Source organism: Callionymus lyra, chromosome 5 (genome assembly GCF_982586985.1).
Source record: "Callionymus lyra chromosome 5, fCalLyr1.hap1.1, whole genome shotgun sequence".
Classification (NCBI taxonomy): domain Eukaryota; kingdom Metazoa; phylum Chordata; class Actinopteri; order Syngnathiformes; family Callionymidae; genus Callionymus; species Callionymus lyra.
Genome location: NC_141822.1, coordinates 14,647,225 through 14,673,601, shown reverse-complemented (window position 1 = coordinate 14,673,601; position 26,377 = coordinate 14,647,225). Strand labels below are relative to the sequence as shown.

Here is a 26,377-nt window from a genome sequence, read left to right as displayed (position 1 = left end):
CAGGGGAAAAAATGTGTTTGTTGTATCCATTGTGTTTACTCTAGGTCAAGGTGAACGTCCTCCACCACTGCATATTTATTCATGGAAGCCAGGGAGGTCGTTTTCAGGCCTTGGGTCACCTCAAGGAGTCAGGTGTTCCTGCAGATGTTAATTTAGCTCTTGGGTGTGAAATATATTTTCTGCCCACGTGTGCGAAGTGAGAGAATAAGTTGCCGGTGATTCACTTCTTGTTCTGTGCCAGCGGTCCGTGTTTGAATGAGGCGAAGCCATTAGCGAGTAGACGCCAGCGACGATTGAATTGGATGAGCTCAGACGATCGACCGTTGTTGTTGTTGTTTCACGCTTTTATCCAAAAGCTGTGATTGATTCTCCCGCTATTGTCACATCATCCGTTTTTGGCATATCCCTCACTTCCTGCGACAAAAAGTCGGCAACTTCCCTTTTTTTGAGGGACTGTGCAGTGTGTTCTGATAACTGGCACTTTATTAAATACAATTAAATTGATCCGAGTTTAAAAATAGTTGGCCTGATCTTGTGAATCCACATTCCTCCTGTGTTGATATTTGCGATGGAAGCAGAAGCTGGTGCAACAGGTCAGCCTCCTGGCAATGCCGTCCTGCTATCGACCGGACCTATTGATTAGCCTGCGATCTTTTTTGCAATGAAAACTCTAAAGAAAAAAACAGGGGGTGTTGGCACTAAAAGCCAACACTGTCAGTAGCTGATTCAAAAGACTTTTTGAACAACACGCCTTCACGTCAACGAAACAAAGACTCGACCTTTTGAGTTCAAATGTCTTTCTCCGTTGAAGAGGCGCCACGCGGGGTAGAGTTGTTGGTGTTTTAAATCGGTTTCTTCATCAGACTCCACCTTCTTTAAATCGTATAATCCTTCTGCCTTCAATAATAGCAGAGATCTGTTGCCCGGGTTTAATTAATAGCCGCTAATTTTATCTTGTAAGAGTGCGACACCATATAAATTATCCACGAGTCGAGCCAAATGGCTTCAGTTCAACCAGCGGTGCCAGCTACTCTGCAGATAGTGGCAGCTTTGGAATTTAAAGATCACAATTTATTTAGACTCGCTGTGGATGATGTCATTTTTTTTATTAAAAAAAACTGCTGTGTTGTTACTTGCAGAGATAGTTTGTGAACAAAATATGGAAAAAGACGTGGACACTTCATCAACCCCGGAGCTCAAATGGTTGATCTGAAATAGTCACCGGCCTCTCATAGGCTTGTGCGATGAGTCAGTCGTCCTCTCGACATGTGGTTCACACCGACTTGACTCAGTTACTCATTTGGGCTCATTTTCTCGCTCAGTCCGTTCAATTAAAAACACATTTTCGAGCCCACAAGATCAAGTACGAGACCAAACACGTTTCCTTTCCATTATTTTAATCATCTCACTTCATTATCTTACTTGTAGTCTATCGCTTCTTTGCTGAATTCATTGTTGTTTTTTGAAAGGATACAAAAAATATAAACAAACAAAAACAGCAGAGGGAGGGTGAGCAGAATAAATTTAGGCAGACTATCCATTTTAAAATTGCCAAAAGTAGCTGTAATTCTGGTAATAGTTCTATTGCATGTATAGTAAATACGAAGTTATGAATTCAACTGAAACTGGACCTATTTGAATTTTCACAGGGGTCTTCTCCCACCCTTCCCATCACTTTACTATAACTAAATGGAGCTGAAATACTGGAAATATACCTTAGTTTGTTCATTGTAAATATGGTTGAAATGTTATCATATTTGCGTATATTTGAAATTAAACTTTTTTTCTTTTTTCTTTGATTTTTTTTTCTAATTTGAGCTTCAGGGGGCCATCGTTCCAAAGCAAGTGCAGTGAGAAGATGGAGAATAACAGATATAATTGGCTCACAAAAGTGACACTTTACTTCCTAATGAATATCACCTTGCTTCCTTCAATCTCACTTACGGAAAAACCCACGTTCTCACCTAGACACTCGAATTCTTACCTGCTCATTCATTAGCCAAGATATGTTCAAGAACATTCCAGGATGATGTTTTTTTTTTTTTTTTTTCCTGAACCAAACCAGTTGCAGGAACTGTCAAAATAAACAAGATAGAAAAACATTTCTCAGCGGTGAGGAGCTGAGAGAGATGATAAAAAAAAAGAAACCTCGTTCAGCCACAGAGAGATAAATGAAGAGGATGAGGAACAGGGTGTTTGGAAATCTTACAGTGGGAATAGCTCAATTTTATGAAAAGGTTTACAGCAGTATAATCCGAAAACATCTTTCATTCTAGCCACTCTAGACAGCTCACCACAGGTTGTGTTGGACTAGATACTCATTTTGAATTTTCTTTTTTTTTTCTGTCAGCAATTTTGTAATATATGAGGCAAAGTAATGGATCAATACGCCCCTTTTATGCTTTCATCTACATGACGGATGACTGTGAGCTGTGTACCGACTAACTCAATTTGACTTATGGCTATTCTCTGCAAGTTTTTTTGGGGAAAGTGTGATTAGATCAGGCAGCGGTTGGTTACGCACAGCTCGTTAGACCGAATACTGAGACGCCACAACAGTATTGATCGCGGACACGCTCTTCCAGGAAACAGATTCAAGGTGTGGCGGTTTTTTCCATCAATATTCAAAGTCCATACGACTTCACCCTTGAATCTTGTAACGGTATTGACGCGCCAACGGCAAAGGGATGACCGGAACGAAGCGGCGTAAATCTTCGCCTCGTTCCCTAACGTGGACACAAAAGATTGTAAATCTTCGCTCGTCGTAAAACTCTTGAACAACCTCGCGTTCTTTGAAGAACTCATAGATCTTTTGGTTTTTCGGTTTGTTGTGTGACCGAGCTGCTGAGTTGCTTAAGAATGTAATACCAATTTAGAGTTTGTGTTTCACTTATTTGTGTCTAGTAAACCTGACTTAAACCATTGTCTTGATGATTCAAGAGTCACATGTCAAAGTTACTATGAAGTAAACCTAATATTCTTTCAAAATAAAACGGACTTTAGACAGTAATTATTAATACAACTGATATAAAGAACCTATTTATTTTCATTCTGTACAGCCTGGTAAGAATGCTCCAAAGACCTTTACTAGAAAAATTAAATTAAAAAAGAATTATATATGCGTTTTCAAATATATGTATATATTTTTGTCATAACATACTGTAGATTCATAGAAAACTTTATTCAAGAAGTAGCATCAACTCCACTTTTTGCTGTGACTGTAAGACTGTGTAATGTTTAAACATTTATTTTTTTCAAATTTCCTTTTTTAATTTTCTGGTTGAATTATAACAGGAGCACAGAAAATCTGCTCCAAGGTCGCAAAATATTGGTTGAAATTAATTAACAGGGTTTAGAGAAAAGAAAAGCAAAATTAATTGACAAAAGAAAATCATGCACTGCTAGAAAAAAAAATAGTAACTTAAAGTCATTAAAAAGAAGTTGAAAAAAGCAATTGTCAACTTAAGCTTGTGATTGTGTTCCTGTGTTCATTGTGTAAAGTAAATTGTGAATTTGTGGTTTTGACTTCAGGACCACCATCTTTGAACCTATTAATTAAGCAGATGTAACTTATCTGCAGTGGAAATAAAAAAAAAAGAAAAAGTCCATTAATGTATCAATAATTGGCACCAGATCGTTCTTGTCCTGTGGATTTAGTACCTGGTTCAGAACACCTCAAGGTCCTTTGTGGAGGTTGACTTTCCTCTGTCTACTGCCTGACTTATATGCGGATATGAATTAATGGTTCAGGGAACATTGGGGGGAAGAAGAAGAAAAAGGAGGAGGAGGAGAAGAGAAGAGAAAAAGAGGATGAGAGGAGTGAGTTGAGTGGCAGATGGAGACGGAGCGAGGAAGTCAGAGAAGATGTGAGGATGAGAAGAAAAAAAAAAAAGGTCAGTGGGCAGCATTAGCCGGGAGAGGTGATCCTGGCTGCGGTTCTGAAGGTAGGATTAGCCACACTGTGTGAAGGGTGAGGAGGCAGAGCAGAGGAGGACGGCGCCGTTTCCAAGAGTTTAAATGTGAAATACACAAGGAGAAAAAAGGTGTAAAATATTTGGTTTTCCTCTCTTTGGTATGTTTTCCAACTGATTTTGGCTGCGAATTATGAAAAAAGAGATGGTGAAAAGAGCCAAAAAGAAAAGAAAATAGAGGGAAAAAGTAGATCCAACCCAAAAACCTCTGTATGCAGTTGAATGTAGCTTTTCTGTAGTTGCCGAAATAAACTGTTCAGAGATCTACTTGCTTATTTTTCCAGCCGTTTGGTGGCCCCGTCGCACACTGGCATGTCATCTGAGGCATGTGGTGGTCACACGGAAGCAATCTGAAGAGAATTATTTATTTCCGAGCTGCTTCAAAGCAACATCAAGGTACATCACAGTGACGCTCCCTGGACGTGAGACCCCTTATTAGAGAAACCTGTCGCAGCAGACGCCAAAATACTAACGTCGATTCCAACATGAATAACAACACAGAAAACATTACAAGGTTAGACTTAAAACGAAAGTGTACACAACATTTTTAAATGTGCACCGAGGGTGAGTAGAAAAGGACAATACAGACAACTTCAATTATAAAGTAAAATCATGATATTGACAGAATACTTATTAAGTAGTATAGAAGGCATTTATTTTCCGCACTATAATGCTCACTTAAAAGCCTTTAAACTTCTCAAAAAACAACAGTGCGCTGTATAATCCGGTGCATCTTATGTATGAACATTACCTGGTGGGTGACTTGTTCACAAACGCTTTCATGACTCTGCGCCGAACGGTCACGCCTTGGCAGGATTACGTCATCGACGCACTTCACATCATGGCCGATAACTATGGAGTAAGATTACTGCCGGCGGTTATAGCGAGTGTGTCTTGGTTGTTGTACACTCAAAACATTTTTTTTTGCACAAAATCACTCGTACGTCTAGAGCTATGTCACTGACAACACGTCTTCGGATTAGATACCGGCGTAAATGTCTCCAAAAAAACGTACATTTTAGCACAAAACAACACAACAATAAAACAATGAAACACAACTAAATAACTTGTTTCGATTGGAGAAAGTGTTGTCAGGTAAGTGTTGGTGATAGTGTTCAAAAGGCCGGTTGCATTCAACGTTAAAAATTAGTAAGAGAAGAAGCTGTCGAGTCATTTTTGGTAAGTGTGTAGCAACAGAGTCAGTACTACCCTGTAGAAATTTGCACTGTACAAGTATAGCACTGTCTTACAGTGTACTGTAATCGAGCACTTAGAGAATTTCGCAATTTAAATCACAACACAGTAAAAAAAAAAAAAAACTTGTGCCTTAAACTCTTATTTTACAATTAGCACTCATTCTTCAGCAGAACATTTTCTTCCTAATAAGTCCCTCTTGATTATATTCCAGTTAATCTGTTTAAATCTACATAAAAAGGGGCGTGATCTAGCTGGTGGGGGGGTATAAGCCACTCGGGCCCTCAACTGAATGTGCTTCGTTCAACGCCCCTTGACCTTAGTCTGGATATTCCTGTTCAAGGGGGTCGTGAATTTGCTTCAAAACGGTGGTTCCAAGTGTGATGTTTACTTCCATATGTAACCACTTCATTGTCAAATATATTAATGCGACACAAACATGCCAGCATGCATGTGACAGCAGAATAAATGTGAATAAATGAATTCACTATGAAAGCGACTCGACGCACGTGTGGAAGTTAAACTAAACATCCTTGGAAGATCAACTTAACAACCTAATAAAAGGCGGAACATTTAGATGAAGCCAGAGACATAAAGAAACGGAATCGTTCAAATAAACTCGAGGAAGACAAAAAGAAAACAAGTCAACAGCGTTCACCGACGGCGCTGAAGACGGAAAATGATGTCTCGGAGACAGAAGTAAGCAGCGCGGGTTGATAAACAGAAGTTAATGAGGCTTGATGGAAGTTGATGAGATGTACTGAGAGTGACAAAAAAGAAACAAGGGCACGGAGAAAAATGGAGAGCGGCAGACTCTCAGGATGCGGGAGGAATACGGAGTTGCTGCTGCTTTCAGGGCCATAAGCCAGCGATGGAAGGTGCGATTCCGAGAGACGCGATGACACACACGTCTAATAGCATCGATTAAAGAGTCAAATTTTCAGGCTGCAATCATAGCAAACGACACGTTCAAATATCAAAATATATTATATACTGTTTATAAATCACAACCATTACAATCTACCTCTTTGATTGACATATAGAGCTCCTCTTAAAGGGCAACTCAGTGTTGATTTAAGTGTTCAATGACCTCTATTGTATCATCAGTGTGTGTCTGTTTGTACAAAACACTCTTTTCTTTGAAATATCTACGTGAAAATGTAGCCCCGCCAACTCATAACATTTTTTTTTGTCTGGAGATGAAATTCCTTACCATAACCACACCCACTCCGCCTTGATTGGTCAAGCATTAATGGTCATCACCGCACGTCATCAATCCCAGAAGTCTTCACCTCCAATGGACTCGTTGTATAAACAAATTGGGGTGTGATTATAGCTGTCTGGAGGAGGAGTTAAGACCATCATTACGTTATAATGTACTCCGCTCTTGTAACCTCTTGTTTGCTGAGATTTCAGACGGGGAAGAACTTTACAAAACTTGACAACTTCATCATGATGAGGGACTTCCTGGTTCTTGAAGAGGAAGAGTGAGTCAGGAGAGTTGGGTTTTCGCATTAGTTGCTCTTGTGAGGAATAAAAGATGAGAAAAGTGTCAAAGAATTCAGAAGAAAAGTTTCAGAATAAACAAAAATGATTAGCAGAATTCCGTTTTTTTTTTCACCTCTTCTCTGAAACTTTTCTTTTTTTCCCGCCTGAAGAAAATATTCTAACATGATCTAATTACTCGCTCACACTCCCTCTGTATTTGTTACAGTTTTAGAAGAGAGGCTGGCACTCAGCTGCTGTAATTCAAGCTTCACTGTGAGTGGAAAATTAGAGGTTTAATCACGTCTATCAAGCAGGGCTGTTTTTTTTTTCTTTATTTTGATAGCCCGTGGATGATGCACGGCGACAATGACAACTCGTCAGGATTTAAACAAAGCGAAAAATGACAACAAGGCCTGTCTGCACCAGATAATAGAAATGATGCGGGGAAACAACTTAGATTTGTCATCCGATGTTCCTTTTTTTGGGGGATCATTAAATGAAATTACAATTAGTTTGTGCTAGCCAGAGATAAAAAAAAATAAAAAAAAGGAAATCGTAAAAACTTTTCAAATCAACAAAAGGTAGCAGAAACCTTGGCGCTCAGAGATATTTCATGACCCGGTGAAAGTCAAGTTGTTGAGAAGGCGACGTGCGGCGGCTGGACTGTTGGCATATTGTGAACATGAAGGTGTTGATGTCGTCTTATGCAAGTAATTGCTGCGAAATCCAACAATCAGGCGCGAAAGTGCGAATAACTCGCATGTTTGCAGTGTAATTGGAAACAACCTTCTCGACAGGCTATCAAACACGTTTGATTGGAATGTGGGAGGAGAAGGACGAAGAAGAAAAAAAAAAACAGGGGAAAGTTAATAAAAGCAGAAAGTCACAGACCTCTGCCAAGCAGCTCCATTTCACCCATAAAGTGATATTTTTATTCAATACTTACTAGTGAGTGCTTCAGTCCAGTGGATTTGGAACATCTTCACTTCACGCTTCTTATATAATTTCCTTCCCCAAAATGATCGTAAATAGAGCATGGTCACTGAGGAATTCTTCAAAGGATTTCTGGATCCAGATGACAACCTTTCCATTGCTTCATTATCAGATTATCAGAAACTTTTATTGCTAGTGTTGTAAACACAACACAGGATTTTTTTTTGTTTGTTATTCTTTGGTGGCATTATAGAATAACATAACTAAATAATATGAATTGAATGAAGATAATTAATTAAATACAATAAACAAATTAAAGAGAAACATCATAACATTGAATAAAAATAATGAATATTGCCATAATATTTAACTAACCACCACAATGACATAACTAAATAAGAAAACACTTAAATTGAAACATAAAATTATGGCAAAAGCGTTATTTTTTACCCTTTGAACACCATTTTCTTCAGGAATGAATTCCATTACAAATAACCTTTACTCATTGCTTACTTTCATAATTATAATTAAAACAACACAAGCAATGGTTGCTTCAAGTAATTATAATCTTTGACGTACTATCTTCAAAACAATTACATTTAATGTGTTAAGAATCGCTGTTTAGTACAGACTTTATCGAGATAGATTTTGTAAACAATGGCTTAACATCTTATTTTTTGCTTACACACTCACACTCACACACACACACACACACACACACACACACACACACACAGGCACGAAAAAAAGGACATAATGAGACAGATTCACATGATGTGCGATCATCTCCGCAGTCACAGCTTAACATCAGAAGAGCAAGAGTCAGGATCACTCTTGCCATACCTTCAATCAGAATGTGACAAACATGGAAGAAAAAAAAAAGAAAAGAAGTGTTTGTCACTTTATTGGTTCATTACGTCGGAACACTACACACAGAAGAAAGAAATACATTTCAAGACTATACACGGCTTTCTTAACATTTGTAAGAAAATATATAAAACACAAGCCGAGTCATTTCAACGACAGGGAAATAAATAAAGCTGTTAAAAAGGGGTGAATAAATGTGGATTTTCAGTCAACGAACAGAACTTTTAACAGTCTCACAGTGAACAAAAGGGTTGTATTAAAAATATGGAATACAAAATGGAAATCGATCATTTCAATATCTATAAAAGGCAGATTTTTTGTAGTAAATCATCTTTTTACAAGGACTGGAAGGAACTACGTTAACAGTTCAATCTCACGGCTCGTCTAATTTATCCAAAATCTCCTCCTTTTTTTTTAAATTTTCAAAAATCCTCGATGTTTTGCATCATTTAGCCCTGGCTTTCACATGTTCCATATCTAGAAAAAACATTCCACAGTGGATTCCATTCATCACCCACAGGCCTCCCACTTGAGATTAGGAATCCAAACAATCTTTCATGCTTAACCCAACCACAGCTAATTTAACCTCAAACGAGTTTGCATAACGCCGCCGTTGCCATGGTTACCGTTCATTCTGGTTAGGAACCTTAGGTGACTTTCTGTTTGCATAAAACGGTTCCTAAATCTGATTTCATTAGGTTGTTCAAGTTTTTAAAAACATCATAATAATGGCCTCGTTTTTTTAAAGCTACCGTCATGATCCATTAACTTCCCTGGTTTATACATTTGGGATTGCTTCGCATTTTTCTCTTTACATGAAAGTAAAAGATGATTTTTTTTGGTCTTTCTGCTGGACTTGGTGAGCACCATAAGAACTTGGGTATGTTTTGTCCGTTTTCACCACCATGTTAATTATCAATTTTTGGTCATTTTGATTTATTCCCCCCCCACCCTAAGTCTCTTTAAGACACTCAACTACTGATTCCCAATGGTGGTCCTTGAGCTCCCCTGATGATGCTACTGCAAGAGGGACCCAAGTTTTGCGGATATAAAATATCTATCTGGGACGAACAAACAACAGAAATGTTTAAAACAAATTAGTAAAAAAAACAAACAAAAAAAAACTCAATTAATAGTTAGTGAACATTTTTAACAAACTTTGATCCCCCCACACACATTTAAGAGGCCTCTTTGAACGCAGCAAACTTTTTCTTTTCTTTTTTTTACGATTCAGTTTACATTAAAAGTCAAAGTGCTGAAAACGGTGAAGCTAAAAAGTTTGTTCAACTTTTTTTTGGCCTTTTTCATTGACATCACAGGGTTTTCTCTGTGGTAATTCAAAATATATCATTTGTGTTATTAGTTCTACAAACCCATGACAAAAAAAAACATATAGTCTGTGGATTCAAAATAATTATATATTTATACATATATATATACATAAATTATACTTCATTACATTCACCCTTCATTTTTTCACGATAAAAATATGGAACTTTTCAATTCTCATCAGCTACTTAGTGGATTATTTTTCGGACAAAGTTTTAATAAAAATGTTTCATGAATAAAAAAAAGAAAATGCCCCTGAATTAATTCTTGGAGGTTGAGCTCAGGATGGATAAAAAGTAGAAAGAGGATAAAAAAAAAAAAGGATGTACATTTCTCTATAGGATATTAAATATAGTATTTTTTACACGACAAATGTATCAACGTTTCTTTTCATATAACCGTATCCCATGATGGTGGACGACCCATCAAACAGAACTTCACAACGACAGAAAAAGCACCGTCCGCTAAAGCGCCGTTGACCTTGGGGGGGGACGAGGAACGCCGGTTAAACATCTGCCGGGTGCGTGGCGGCGAGTTCAGGGCCACAGTTGCGTCCCTCCTGTAAGATGAACACAATATTTTAATCAGAGACGAAGAAGGGAAACACTGAGGTTTCTGCTCCCGGGATCACGGGAAGACAGATGTTTCAGAAACACTCCGACTCTAATTAAGAGTTAAAGAAGGGGGTTACGGCGGACTCTCCACGGACGCGCGGAGAATAAAAGGAAAAATAAAAGAAAAGAGCCAAATCAGTTTCTCCTGATGTTATTATTCCGCAGCCTGCTGGAAGGCGTTCAGTGAAGTAATTAACTCCATGACATGTTGCGAATTCCTTGCTTCACGAGCCGTGATTGCTGGACGAGCTGATTAAAAACTCCCTCGGAGATCTCGATCACTTAATGATCACCTCCGACAGGTGTCTGTGCCGAGACTGATAATGGACACGGCAAACATTTGTCCATGAATTTTAAATCCATTTTCACAAGTAGATATTGTTAATATCTATATCCATCTTTATCTATATATATGCATAATAATGTTTGTGGCGGTAAAAAAAAAAGAGAGAGCTAACTCAATCCGATTGGATTAATTTTTTTAATTAATAATTACTAGTTTAATTGTAAATATAACGTAATTATATTTGACGTTATTTGTTTTATGAGTTTCTTTCCTTTTTTAATTAATCATTATTTTATTATTATTATTATTATAAAAACATTGTGATTACAATTTGATTATTCATTGGTCCTCAAAATCATTTAATTCTATTTAAAATTTCTGAACAATTATTTATATATATATATATATATATATATATATATATATTATATAAACACATTTTTCAACAAGTGGCAGGTTTCTAAAAAAAACAAATAGAGTTGATTAGATGAGATTGACTTTATTAATCCCTCTGGAGATCTCCTTCGGGAAATTGGGTTTTAGTTCACAGCACACATCATGAAAACAAGAACAAAGTGCAACAAAGTATAAAAAACATTGATCAAAATAAAAGAACATAGATCAAATTGGATAACGCAAAGAGAATGATGCAAAGGGAAAAGAATACAAAGATAAGATAAGATAAACTTTATTTATCCCTCTGGAGATCATCTGGAGATTAACATTAAATAGAATAACATCATATTTTCACTCTGTTCCCCAAAACTTATAATTAAACAATCTAATACCATGAGTAATGAATGAGTCCCTGAGTTAGATTTTTTATTTATTTGCAGCCTTTGAATTCAACATTAAAACATTAGAACCTTCAATAAAAACAATTCAAACTTTCATTATTCAAATTATTGAATTGTTTTTTCGAAGATACAAAATTTGAAATTTAATTCAACCATCAATATTCTGATGGCACTGATATACTTCCATCTTTAGATCCGTTATTCAACTTATATATATATTCATGTTTTTCGTCAGCTAAGAAAGAGACACGGCTCTGTATGTGAGCATGTTACGAGGTAAAGGCCACTCATAAATCCTTCATTGGATTCCAGGATCCAGATGGCGATCTGGATCTGAATATTTAACTGCAATCTGTTCAGAAACTGGTCGAAGCTACTTCAAATCCACCTGGATCTGCTGTTGTGCTTCAAACGTATGGCTGGTTTAAAATTCCGCACACCTACTATGGGATGTTGTCTTTTCTCTGTTTGGAATACAACCTTAGGCTGCCAGTGAGTGACAGACTGCATTTCACACAGTTGTAAAACTATATTTATTCAGACAGTCAAAGAACAAAACTCGGTGCTTCAGAAGAAGGGGGTTACGACCACAAGCGTCACATCCATGCACCATCACATTTCCCAGGGGCTTTCAGAGGCGACTGAAGCCATGATGTGGGCGAGATAAAAGGGAGTAAAAATGGCCACAAGAGCCTGTCAAGACTGAACCCCCACCAGGGTTGGGGGGGGGTTCAATTATAGATTAAACTTCTCACGATTCTCGTCATTCTCTTTCTCGGGTGTTCTGATCCCGAAACTAGACCTTTTCTGTCAAGAAACGTCAAGAACCTAAGTGGTCGCAAACGGAATTCCCTAGAGTTGGTCAGTGGCTCAGTTCATTTCTTAAAGGGCAACTGATGAGAAAACTCAACTTTCCTGACTCACTCACATGTTTCAAATGTTGAAGACCTCCTCTATTAAGATGCAGTGAGTCTCTCATCATGACCATGTTTTTAGTTCTCACTTCATAAAGTTCTCCCCCGTCTGAAATCTCAGCAAACAACAGGTTACGAGAGCGGAGTCCATTATGACCTCATAATGGGTTCACTCCTCCTCCAGCCAATGTAATCACACCCTGCTTTGTTTGTACAATGAGTCACTTGGTCAAACGTTGATGCTTTACCAATCACAGCGGAGTGGGTGTGGTTATGGTAAACAAGATTTCACCTCCGGTAAACTGTTTTCAGTGGGCGGGGCTTAAGCACATTTTCTAATGTAAATATTTCAATGAAAAGATAGTTTTGTACAAACAAACACATACTGATAACACAAGTCCAACATCTATTTAAGACAAACTTATATCTACACATTAGTTGAACTTAAGATTAATTAAAAATTATGTTTTTTAATAAAAACAGGTTTGTGGAAATGATTTTTTCTGGTATTTGAAATGTATTTGAAATAAAAAAAACAACCACTTATTTAAACAGAACATTGACTTAAATTTGTAATTTTACGAGGAGACTGTGTTGCCAACAATCTTCAAACAAATCCAGGTTAGTTGTTTTGTGCGAGACGTGATTTTTTATTTTCTTCCCGAGAACCTTTACTTGACCGCATACAAGACCGGCAGCTAAATCATGACCCAAAAAAAAAAACCTGTCACTCCAAGGTGTGGATGTGAGGCTGACTGGAGATGATGAAACCGTTTAATATTCTACCTCCATCTGGAGAAGACCAAGGCAGAACTTTCTCAAGTTCTCCTCTGTATAATTTTCTTTTGATAATATCTGGAGCTAATGCAGGATTTAAGGGAGAAATGGGCAACAAGTGGGTCTTTCCCCAGTAAGCCTCTCATCTCTCATCTTCACCCGGGCACCAGGGAACAGTGTCAGCAGGACGCCCAAGACTCCCCTCTTTTCTCCATCAATTCTTTTTCACGGGCAGATGACATCACGGGATGGACCTCTTTCACTACGCCCGACGGAGACGACACAAGCAAGAGGATTATGCAATCTTGACAATCTGTCATCTTGTTCTCTGAGGCAGATCATAAGCGCAGCGGGGTTAGATACGGTTAAGTCACTCCCCGGCTTTTGTACGAAAACTTTGAAGAGCATTGATCTTTTCAAACATGCTTAAAAAAAAGAAGATGATAAACTCCGATTGTTCTTTGAGACATGTTTCTCTGAAACGGCTGACGTAGTAATCCAGGAGAGGTAGAAGCAGGTGTTTGTTCCGACCAAAAAAAAACTTCACACAGTTTAACCAACTTTCACCATCTACTGTTCACAAGTACCTTTTCTGGATTATTTAAAGACCCCTTGATCTTTCATTCAACCCTAGTTACTAGCCGAGCGTCAAGGGACAAACCAACACTAGTTAACCAACAAACAAAGTAGGCCTAAACCTAAAACCCCATGGTCATATTTGGAGACCAGTACAGAATAATCTAAATAAATACAAAATGATATTGTTAGTTTCTACACGATCTTTGACTTCATGAGGGCCACATAAATACAGTCATAGGGACGCATGTGGCCCCCGAGCCACACAGGTCTGCACCAAGCAGATTATTAATCCTAAAATAAAACCCAGATAATAACAAAACGTTATTCTCTGATAAAATTGGAAAAAACAACCAGCAAAGCAATATTATCTTCTGAAATTAAAGCTTTTAACCTTAGGTTAGTGTTAGACTTGTAAGTAAGTAAGTAAGTAAGTAATATTTATTTATATAGCGCTTTTCGAGACCAGGGTCACAAAGCGCTTAAACAATCAAAACAATACTCAAAAAATTACATACTTTAAAGATCAAGATAATACTGAGAACAACACAGGAGTTCGAGAAATTCAAGGAAAAGCCTGAACGAATAGAAACATCTTAAGATGTTTCTTGAAGGAGTCAGTAGATCATCAAACACAGAGGGAGAGGAAGATGGTTCTAAAGCTTAGGAGCAACAGCCTGAAAAGATTTCTCTCCTCTGGTCCTGAGCCGTGTGCGTGGAACCATAAGTAGATTCTGATCCACAGACCTCAGAGCCCGAGCTGGGGTGTAAGGCTGGATCAGATCAGTGATGTAAGGAGGAGCCTGACCATGAATACTATATATATATATATATATATATATATATATATATATATATATAGTATGAAAACTTGTAAAGTTTTTGAGTTTTTCACGGACAAAAAACCCTGAAATCTAACATAATAGTTCCTAATATTGGTGATAGAATCTGTAAGAGAAATGTACTATTAGACTAAATGAAGCATCTTGAATCAAGTTAACACTGGTAGGAAAAGTAAAAAAAATAAGATTAAGAGGAAAAAAATCCATCTTAAAACGATTTGACTGATCTTGGACCTTTTTTTTTTAAAATAATACATAGATATATTGCATAAACCCTGAGGCTGGCTCAATACATCTGTTTGAAATGTAACGTTATATTTTTTCCCATCTGGACTAACAAGTTTTAGATTTCAGTTTTTGTAGTTTACGAACCACAAGCTGAATATTAATTTGAACAATTCATTATGGATTATAATCTGACTAATCTCTCAATGATTTTAAACACTTGACAGCACTAATGAAATCATACTTGCCTTTAAAAATAGGATCAAATTGTTTTGTAAAGACATATTTTGAGTCAACACCAAAGTAAACTAGGACCAACAAACCTTTGGAATTTTTTTTCGGGTGTCTTGCAGCAAATGACACTCACATCAATTCTTGATTAAAACAGTAAGGTTTGAAAATTCAGATGTTATTTATACCAGGGGTCAGCAAACTTTTTTGTGCCGCGAAAGGTAAAACTTCAGGATTATATTCAATGAATGACGTTCAGACAGAAAGAAAAAGTAAAAATACGACAGCATGACCTGCAAAAAACTACAATTAAGTGCATGAAAACATCTCATCATAAATGAACTGGTGACAACAAGACGTTAGTGTATTTGCATCCATGTATATTTGATTGTATGCCAATGTGTGAGTTTGTGTTTAAGCATTACTTATATGGAATGAGGACTCTGAAAACAACGTTTGTGTTTTACTAATTTTCACTAGTCCAGAGTCAAACGCTAATGATATTTCAATAGAAATGTGTCTCTATTTTCTAAGGCAGTTATAATAAATTAAATTTCCAACTAATTAATAATTTTAATTAGGAGGAAAATTGAAAAACCTAATGAAAGGAATACAAGCAAACACCAAGGGATTTTCAACTTTCAACAAGGTTTGAGATGAATTGTGTTTTAAAAAACAGGGACAAGACAAAACACTGATGCACGAAGGGCTCAGTTGATGTTGTCGATAAGCAAATTCAACTATTAAAGTGTCACTGAATTGCTTCGATCTATTTAAAATGTGACATTTACTACGTCTTTAAATCACTTTCATTGCACTGCAAAAACACAGGTTGCCGTTTTATTGTTCCGTTTTTCTGCCAAAGTATCAGTCCGTGGCGTGGAATACTAATAAATCTTTGAGCTTTATAAGTGACTTTATAAGTCCCACAATCTGACAAAAACAAAATTTGGAAGTTTCATTGGGAAACTCTGACAATTTAATGTGGAGTGTCCATATGTGTGGGTTACAAAACGCTCTATCTTGGTATCTCTTGTGCCATCTCTGGGTCAAGGTGACCAGAAGGCCAGAAAACAAATGTGTTTGTGGTATCCCTTGTGTCGTCTGTTGGTCAAAGTGATCCAACACCACTGCATATGTATTTATGGAAACCAGGGAGGTCGTTCATCTTGAACCAGAGACAACACAAGGGATACCTAAAACCCATATGTTTTCTGGCCTTCGGGTCATCTTGAACCAGAGAGAACACAACGGTTGATTCAAAAAGTAAAACAAATCTTGAAAATAAGGAAAACCACTGCAAAAAGAAATGTATTGTTTATGAAAGCATGATTTTTGTAAGAGTATTTTAAGCCATGTTTACAGGATCTACTGATTCAGTCACCACTGCAGTTATGAGGAATGTGCAGTGATATTATGTAGCGTTACGGCACCAGTTCTGATACAAGAAATGAAGTAACCAGACTAAAACTCATATTTTGATGATTCACCTCAATTTGTTGTCATTTCCACCGATTTATTTTCATTCACCAGATCTTTTTTTTTTTAAATCTAGTCATGATTGTGATTTGCAGCACAAAATGTATCCCAAATTAATACTCATGGAGTAAGTCGGTCTTGTAAAGATTGACAAAATGAAGCCTGAACATAATACTTACAAATAATCCTCAGCAGAACAGCTTTAGTCAATTGTTTGCTAGAAATCAAACAATGGCTGACTGAAAACAATTTGCATCTTAATGTGGACAAAACTGAAACTGTGGCTATTGCTCCTGATGATAAGGTTCCAGGGTTGAGTCATTACTTGGGTGACTTAGGTCAGTCTGTCAAACTGAGCCTGAGAAACCTGGGTGTTGTATTTGATAAAGACATGTCTCTTGTTCAACACTGCAGAAAACTGACCAGTTTCCTTCTACTGAGAAAAATCTCGGGAAATTATGTCACAACACTATCTGGAGCTTGTAATCCATGTGTTTGTGTCTTCTCGTTTAGATATTGTAACAGTTTGTTTTGGTGTCTAAACAAGAAGGAGCTGTCTCGCTTGTAGTTAATGCAAAAATCTGCAGCAAGAATTCTGACCTGCTCTAGTAGAAGAACTCACATTTCTCCGATCCTTAAAACTCTTCACTGGCTGCCAGTTTCTTTCAGGATCAATTTAAAAATTCTGGTTCTTACTTTCAGATCTATTCATGGTCAGACTCCTCCTTACAGCAGTGATCTGATCCAGCCTTACACCCCAGCTCGGGCTCTGAGGTCTGTGGATCAGAATCTACTGATGGTTCCTGAACACGGTTCAGGACCAGAGGAGAGAAATCCTTCCAGGCTGTTGCTGCTAAGCTTTTGAACGATCTTCCTCTCTCTTTGAGCTTGATGATCTACTGACTCCTTTAAGAAACATCTTAAGACATTTTTATTTGTGCTTTTACCTGATTTTCTGGGACTCCTGTTTTTGTCTTATGTGTCTTGATCTTCTTAAGTATATATTTTACCTGTATATTGTTTTTAATTGTTAAAGCGCTTTGTGACCCTGGTCTAGAAAGACGCTGTACAAATAACTATGACTTACTTACTCACAAGTTGCGCTTGATGGAGTCTACTGATTCCTTTAAGAAACATCTTAATACGTTTCTATTTGTTCAGGCTTTTCCTTGAATTTCTCGAACTCCTGTGTTGTTCTCAGTATTATCTTGATCTTTAAAGTATGTACTTTTTTGAGTATTGTTTGGATTGTTTAAGCGCTTTGTGACCCTGGTCTCGAAAAACGCTATATAAATAAATAATACTTACTTACTTACTTACTTACAAGGAAGAAGGTCTACGTGCTGTAACTGACTTTAAGAGACTAAAAAATCTGTTTTTCTTGGCCAAGAAAACATACAAATGTGTGCCATTTGGTAAACTTGACATCAAACCCACTGAAACTGGATTCCAAAGATGAGGCTGGCATTAGTATCTTATAAGTAACACTTGGGAGCCGAGCCAACCACCTTCCACTGCGTTTCCATCCTGCCCGGTAACGGACAATGTGGTTTAAAATGAGAAGTGATTCATCGTTGCACGGTGAACGATGGCATTTGAGATGTGTAGACATCAATTGTACATTATGATTTGCAGGGAACCAAGACGATTCATCACCGGCTGAAATAAACGTCCCTGGTGAAAAACAACAGCACTTTAGGATAAGAGTAGTAATTCAGGTTGACAGATTGAATTAAGAAAAAAAAAAAAAAAAGAAAAGCCCACCATGTGTCTCGCTTAAGGCACTGGAGGGAAGAAAAACAAATTAAATATCAATGTGAAGTGCTCTTTTGTCGTTTGAACAGATTAAAAATAAATTACACAGAAATACAGTCATTTTTCAATAACCATCATGATAATAATAAAAGTTCTGTCATGATCCATGTCACAAGTGTGTGAAATAGATATTTTAGTTTCTTCTACAGCAGTGTGTCCACAGACCTCAAGTCCCGTCTGAGACGCCATTCTCCTCACGATTTCCTCCACTTGGCAAAGACGTTTAAATCTTCTAAACTTTCCTTCCACGGCCCGAGATGAGACGAGAACATGCAGCTCTGTTCAGCCCCTGATTTATGAGCCTTTTCTTTTTTTGGGGGGGCTGAGAGGTGAAGCAGCAGCAGAGTAGACAAGCATCTGTGTGGGTGGTTGCATTTGTCTTCGGTACGTCGCTATTTTCCTCAGATAGCTGCCTCACTCATGCTGGAAGTGGAGTCAAGCCTCTGCAGATGCTGCAATACCGTGAACAGCCACATGGGTTCAACATGAGCACAGATGATATCACGTGTCTTGATTCTGTTGTATTGATTATTATCGTCTGAAAAGTGTTTTATTTTAGGAATGCACCACGTTTTCACCCACCCAATTTTTTTTTTTCATTTTTCTCGCAAAACACTGACAGAACTTGGCCTTGATGTTGCGATGACACAAAGCGGGATATGGTATTACTGTGACGTTGGGATTACGATGATGTATTGATGGTCTGAAGCTTCATGAAGCAGTGTCATTTATTTCAGAGTCCACTAGATAGCGGTCTCTGCACTATTTTCCTTTATTTTGAACAACTGTTCTAATGAAACATCACATCATTTTTAATGTGATGGCGCCACCTACTGACCTCTGAACAACATGACACTGCTTCATGAAGCTTCATCATCCCATCACTACTATGATGCGTTCAAGAGCGTAGGATATATTGTAACAAATGCAAAAGTCTTCTATGAAAAAAGTAACACAGAAAACATGATCATTATTTAATTTTAACTAATTATTTTCAACAATGTATGTGTATTTATTTTGAGTTACTTATTATTGTCATTTTTAATTTCGACAAATGATTAATTATAAATTGTCCTTTTATGATTAAATTAATTAAAAACAAAAAAATTGCACATGTTAGAAAGATGACCTAACAATTGCTCAAATGCTCATTTTCCAGCAGTTTCACATTTTCTTGATGCACATAAATACTAAAATACACTTGACTTAAATTAACTTTGCTGTAGTAATACTAGACATAGGTACTAAAATACACTTGTCTTAAATTTATTTTGTTGTAGTAACCCTACACATAAATTCTAAAAATACACTTGACTTAAACATTTTTTTTGTTGTATAAATACTACAAATAAAAGCTAAAATACACTTAAGTTAAATGTACTTTATTTTAATGAGACATTATTCTATCACAATTCAAAGAACAAAACAATCAGCTTTATTTGCCAGTGATGTAAGAACAACACAGGAGTTTGTTGTGGTGAAGTGCAAAAAGTGTGGTATGCATCACAATTAATATGATGTGTTCATTAAAAAATCTGAATTGAAAAATATTTCATAGAAATTATTGTTGTTTTATTTAAGTAAGTAAATAATTTGTATTTATATAACGCTTTTCCAGACCAGGGTCACAAACCTCTTCAGAATTTAGATTTTAATCTTTGGCGCTCAATTGTTGTCGTTATCATCTTCATCCAAAAAGACAATTAAACTCAGTTAAAAACATCCAAATACTTGTTTGAAACAGACGCTAAAAAGCTAACATGCTACACAGACAGGAAGTACTCTGGGTTTACTTCTACTGTATACAGTGGGAGATCTTGCGATATTTGACAGTCGCTACATTAAAATGAACATACATGTTTTGCCTATAACTCCAAAAGGACTCCAACTTTTTTCTTGACATGAGGGCGAGTAGAAAATGAATTTGAATTGTGGGTGAAAAATCACATGAAGGTTCATCTTAATCATACTTTACAAACATAAAAAAAAATCTAAGCGAATTCTTATTTTCTATCTATTTAAATTAGTTTTACATTATCGTGACCTCATTAAATGAACAGGACTATAATAAGACGAGTGTCAACCATTCATTAAAAACAAATGTGCTCTCACCGAGCGACATTTTGCAAACAAATCACTCACTCGAGTTATTGAACATAAACCAGATCTAGGATTATATTGCGTTTCAGGAGCCGAGCTCAGATTCATTCAGTAGACTCGAATGAATAATGCAACAAGGATAAAAGACCATGAAAAAGAATATTGAACCATATTTGTAATTATAAATTAGTACGTGAGCATATGCTAATGAAGCACTTTCTCTTCTTATTAGTTTACAAATGGGTAACACGGTCCAGGCAGACTGTTCCACCCACTAACGTGAACTTCAGAACTTGTTGTTCACCGAGCAGCAAGTGACATTTACCGTTTGTTAGACACCGTGTCCAGCTTCGAGTGTCAAACCCTGACATTTGAAACACTCGCTGCGTAAGAGAAACGTTGAAAAGGAGCTAATTGTTCAAAAAGAAAAGTACAAGCGCTATATAAATAAAAATTACTTACTTACTTACATTTAAAGATCTTTTTTTTTTTAATCTGCAGAAATGCATTTTCCTTTTCTGTTTTGACAAACCCTTCTTTTATGGCTCTGTGGAAGCCATTGTGTGGATTTAAGTGGTGACGAGGAAAGTACTCTGGGTACTATATGGTAACCTGTGGAGTTCCTGTCAATTCTGAGAAGTCAATGTAGCAGCAAATGATGATGTTGTGCAGTAGAGAACATTGATGTGGAGCACGTGGACTTCTGTGGGTGAATTTTAATTACAGCCTGGAAAAGAACGGTCGTATTAGCCGCTGAATTCATAGTTAATTATTTGCTTGACTGATAAAGCCTTAAGCTGATATTTCTGCCAGTGTCATGTATTGTTCTGGAGTTATGGCTAAGTTTGTGTTCAAGGTGCACCATTGTTTTTAAATGGATTGGTAAACGGACACAATGAGGCCAATTATAGCCGCAAGAATAACCGAATTTTCATAGCGATCTCGATTAATTGACTTTTTATCACAATCACAATTAATCCAATTTTAATCGCAATCATGATTAATCAATTTTTAATCGCAATTAACTCAATTTTTAATCGCAATAACTATTGATCTAATTTTATTCGCAATCATGATTAATCAAATTTCAATCACAATTACTCAAATTGGAATCGTGATCACAATTAATAATATTTTATTTGCCATCACAATTCATGAAATTTTATTCACAATCAGATTGTATGTCGATTACAATTGATTTAACTTTTGTCGCAATAACAATTAATCGAATTTTAATCGCAATCACAATTGTTCCAATTTTAATCGCAATCGCGATTAATCAAATTTTAATCACAATTAATCAGTGAAATTGTGATCAGAGTTAATATAATTTTTTATCAGAATTAATCAAATTGTAATTGCGATCACAATTAGCCCAAATGTATTCACAATCATGAAAAAGCACATTTTAATTAGGATTGCGATTGATAGAATAGAATTCCAATTGAAGGTCAATTGAGTTTTATCACAATTAATCGAATTGTAATCACAATAACAATTAATAAAACTTGAATCTCATCAAAATTGATGTGTGATTACTATGATTATATTTTAATTGCTATCACAAGTAATACAATTTTAATCACTTTTAATCAAACTGTAATCACAATTAATCGTATTTTAATCATGATTGATCCAATTTTAATTGTGATTAATCACATTTTAATCGCTATCACAATTAATGAAATTTTGTCTGCAATCAGGATTAATAAAATTTGATTCGTGATTGCGATGATGAACAACCCTGACTGTCTGAGATTATTACAGTCCAAAAGCAGCTTCTCTACAATCTAATCAAGAACTGGTTTGACCAATAGTCAGCCGACCACTAGAGTTGAGGTAAACTCAAGAAACTCAAAAAAAAAGGATTGTAAGAAATCCAAAGAAAAGGTAACATTAAAGAAAAATCCATCTTTGGGTAGCAATAACAGCAACCAGTACCAGTCCTTGACGTATATCCACATCCAAAAGACACGCTGAAATAACAGACTATAAATTAATAAATTTGTGTCCAATGAATACCTTAAAAATTGCACTTTTCGATAGCAGTTATTTCACCTTTGATTTTTGTATTTTTTATCATTTAATGTCATTTAAAAATGTTTCTCCTAAGGCTGTCTACAAATCCTTTCTTCGTAGTTTCCAAGAAATTAAGATCATTTTTTTCTTAAATATTGTATAATCTAGATTTAAAATCTTTACAATTTCTCCATAATCTTGCAATTATTGATAAAAGCAATCGATTTTACAAAGCATTTCTTGTGTTTTTGTTGCCAAGGTGAGCAAAAATTCTATAATAATTGTCCATTATTGGAATAATAACAGAAGTATTTTCCTCAATAAAGAGGTATAAAAGAGGTTTCCGGTGAAAGTTTAACGTCTTTTATCTTTGTGTACTTTGATGCAATCTCAGATAAAGAAAAAGAAAATCGGATCTCTCTGACTGGATTTAAATAACAGCTGTGACAACTGAATTATTGATAGGATATAAAAGAGATATAGATGTGGGAACTTAGTACAGTCGAGTATCAAGATAACAAGTCATGTACATCGAGGTCATGAAAACATCAAAGCGATTTAGTCTAAAATGAGAACAAGTGAGTCGAGTGACAATATGTCTTTTTTTCCAGTTGAGTCCCACGTTAAATAACCGCCGACACTGATGTTATCAAGTTTATAAATCGAGAACGAAGAAGACTTTGGAGAGATCTTGTTGTTTGCTGCGATAAACCAAAAACAAATATATGCAATCCCAACACTCAAACTGAATTTATGATGGTTATTGATTGCTCTTTTTTTTGGGGGGGGGCAAAAAACCATAAAAGCCGAGACATTCCTTCCCTCCGTGTGTCCACTGAGTCATCTCGCGATGATGAATGTAGATGAAAAGCACGGAAACAGCCTGAATCAATCAGTGAAATGCGTTAAAATTAGCATTTTGGCACGGTCTAATCTGAAAACATCAAGGACATGACAGCCTTTCGTCTAAAAGAGCAGCAAACGTGCGTAATTTATGGGGGTTTTTTTTGTTTTTTTGTAATATGTGAAGGTGTGCGAACCCTGCTTCTGTTGTCTCTGTCGTCCATATTTATCTGTAAAGATGGACGCCCTCCCCCCCACCCCCGCCGCCGTCAGGGCTCTAATTTACGTACTTATTTTGGCTCCGAAAAAACAATGTTTCCTGAAGATAATGCAAGGGAAAAAAAGCCGGGGCTGATTTGTGAAGGAGTGGAATGACGTACCAGGTGAGATGAGCCCGGAGCTGCCGCTGTCAGAACAGCACAGTGTCTTGTTCTGGTTCAGCAGAGCGGCTGTTCTCTTGCCCAGGGAGGAAGGAGAACCGACTGCAATTTTCCAGTGCTTTGGTGGGAAACGACACGCTGGGAAGGCTGAAGCTGAGAGCAGACTTCTGAAGATTCAACGGAGGACGGAGCCCTGCAGGGTGAGGTGGAGACGTGTGAAATTACACTATTTAACTTTCCTCATTTCATTTTTCCCCAATTTACTTTCATTTCCCATTAAATCCGGCCCGTTTAGCGCTCTCTTTACAAACACACACAGTGAAAACTACAACATAATAACAGGCTAATTACTTTCGACATCATTTCACGAGTGAGAAAATGGTTCTGATAAAAATGACTCCCCTCTGGTCCACGGGTCGATTTCAGGATGGGTGGTAGAGTATAGAGTGACGGAAAGGGTCCGAAAACGCCACGTGCGACTGTGTCGATGTGTCTCGGAAACAGGAACCCCCCCCCCCCCCCTCGGATTACCCCTTGTTGTTCGAGCACTTTTCGTTCTCCTGCCATTAGTGGACGGACGTGCGTTAGCGCGAGTGAAAAAAGTCTGAAGCATGATCGGCGAGCACCGTTTGAAACTTGCCTAAGTGAAGCCTGGCATTAGAGCAGCACTCAGGAAACTTGAGCTAAAACAAAAAAAAACTAACCAAGGTTAAAAACACCCTCTTTAGCTCTCGAGTCAAAAATAAATACTTTATTGTCGGGAATTGGTCAAAAGTTGGAGGTTCTGCGACATTTTTTCGGAAAGTCTTGATTAAATATTGAATATGTTTTGTTGTTTAATGTACAAGATTATGTTAGCACTTAATAATTCCTTGATTTTCTGGAACTCCTGTGTTGTTCTCAGTATTATCTTGATCTTTAAAGTATGTACTTTTTTGAGTATTGTTTTGATTGTTTAAGCGCTTTGTGACCCTGGTCTGGAAAAGCGCTATATAAATAAATATTACTTACTTACTTACTTACTAATAACTATTATGCATACACTTATTTATATGTTTATTGACAGCAAATTAACCACCTAGTGTTTTTTAGTAGAAAAAGTGTAAAACATGTTTTGACGTTATATCTTTTAAATAATTGTGAAATAAGTATGAACATGTAGGTACTTTAGAATAAGTAACCCTGTTCTTACTTACTTATATTTGAGCAGTTAGGATGCAACTAATACTTGTATATTTGTTTTTTTTTCCTTTGAGAAAGGAAAGTATTTATAATAATGTTTTACTTCTAAAATTGTGCAATAATAGAGAAAAGCTGGGGCCTCAAAGAAGTTTGTGGATCTTCTACTAAAAATGGCCGTACACTCCAATCCAGAAAAAGTGGACAAAAATATTCAGATGTTTGAATCTGTTCTTGCACAAAAATACAATCACGTTTCCTTTGTACATCCCAATCAACGTTGAATTAATCGGAGTCTTGTTTGTCCTGTTCCACGCCCTCATTTACATATTTAAATCATATTCAAATGAGTCCGTGATTTCTCTCTCCGCGATCAATAAAAACAAATGAAAACATGAATTTAAACTGGATTAACATTTCAAAATATTCTGACATTGGTCACATACTTTTATATACATTGGTGTAGACGAGTTCCGGTGTAAATGTGTATATTTTAAATACAGGGTTATTACTTTTATGAAAATCCATCCTAAAATGGAGTTCAACAAGAATAAAACTGTAAATCAGTAACTTGAAACACTGAGTATTGATGATGATGTGAAGATGGTCTGATCGTCTGAGCTTCATATGAATGTGTTGTTCAGCTGCTATGAAGGTGTGAGTTACTTTTTAATAATAAATAAGTGGCTAAATTGATGTTAATACACATTATCAGGTAGCTTGATGGCCTGTACACATAATATATATATAAACTGTAAATATACAGTACATATAAATAAACTTTTCCAGAGTCTTGTTGTTTTGGAGCCAAGTTACAACCATAAGCCAGAATTACTATAAACGTAAACGTGACGATTCAAAGCGTTAACAGTTCAGATTATGCATCTTAATACACTTTAAAACAAGACATTTGACTGCATGTTGGTGACAAACTTCAAATTAAGGTCCAAAACTGTCTCAATAATTAAAAAACACGAGATTTACCGTCTTGATCCTCCTTTGTCTGAAGTGGAAAATCAACAGCATCCCACTCGTAGTTTTCATCAACAGAAGCTTTCCTAGAAGAAAATAAAAGTTATTGTTTTAAATCACAATGACAGTGTAGTCCTTGAATTCAACTTTTAAACTTAAAATATTTTGTTTTTGTTTCTTAATATCTATTGAAATGTAACCGCACCTTGACGGACGAAATTTAGTTTAGAAATTAAATTCTCACTAGCTCTACCTTGACCTTGTCATTTGTCGTATTCCTTCTTCAGTCTCGAGTAAATGAAACCACATGCATGGACACACATTCAAGAAACTTGAGACAAAACATTTTCATCTTAAAAAATTATATTTACCGAAACAAAACATCAAAAATATGTAGCTCTGTTATCAACACATTTATTTTTCCCTTTATTTAATTGGTAATAACTTTGTCAAAGAAACTATGCATACTCTTATGTTCTGTATTTAATGTACTGTATCAGGTTAAGAATTAACTTTTGTTCGTCATGTTAAAAACATGAGTACCTC

General features: G+C 36.5%; 1 protein-coding gene across 1 annotated transcript in view; it reads right to left on the bottom strand.

The window, feature by feature from the left end:
• Positions 1 to 8,474: 8,474 nt before the first annotated feature.
• igsf9a (immunoglobulin superfamily, member 9a) overlaps positions 8,475 to 26,377 on the bottom strand; it is a 73,766-nt gene continuing 55,863 nt past the window's right edge. Inside the window, exons 20-22 of the mRNA XM_087791075.1 lie at positions 25,844 to 25,917; positions 23,681 to 23,873; positions 8,475 to 10,341 (exon numbers count right to left, since the gene is read on the bottom strand). Of these exons, the coding sequence (XP_087647201.1) occupies positions 23,710 to 23,873; positions 25,844 to 25,917 (238 nt within the window). The 3' untranslated portion in view covers positions 8,475 to 10,341; positions 23,681 to 23,709. The remainder of the gene's footprint in view (positions 10,342 to 23,680; positions 23,874 to 25,843; positions 25,918 to 26,377) is intronic.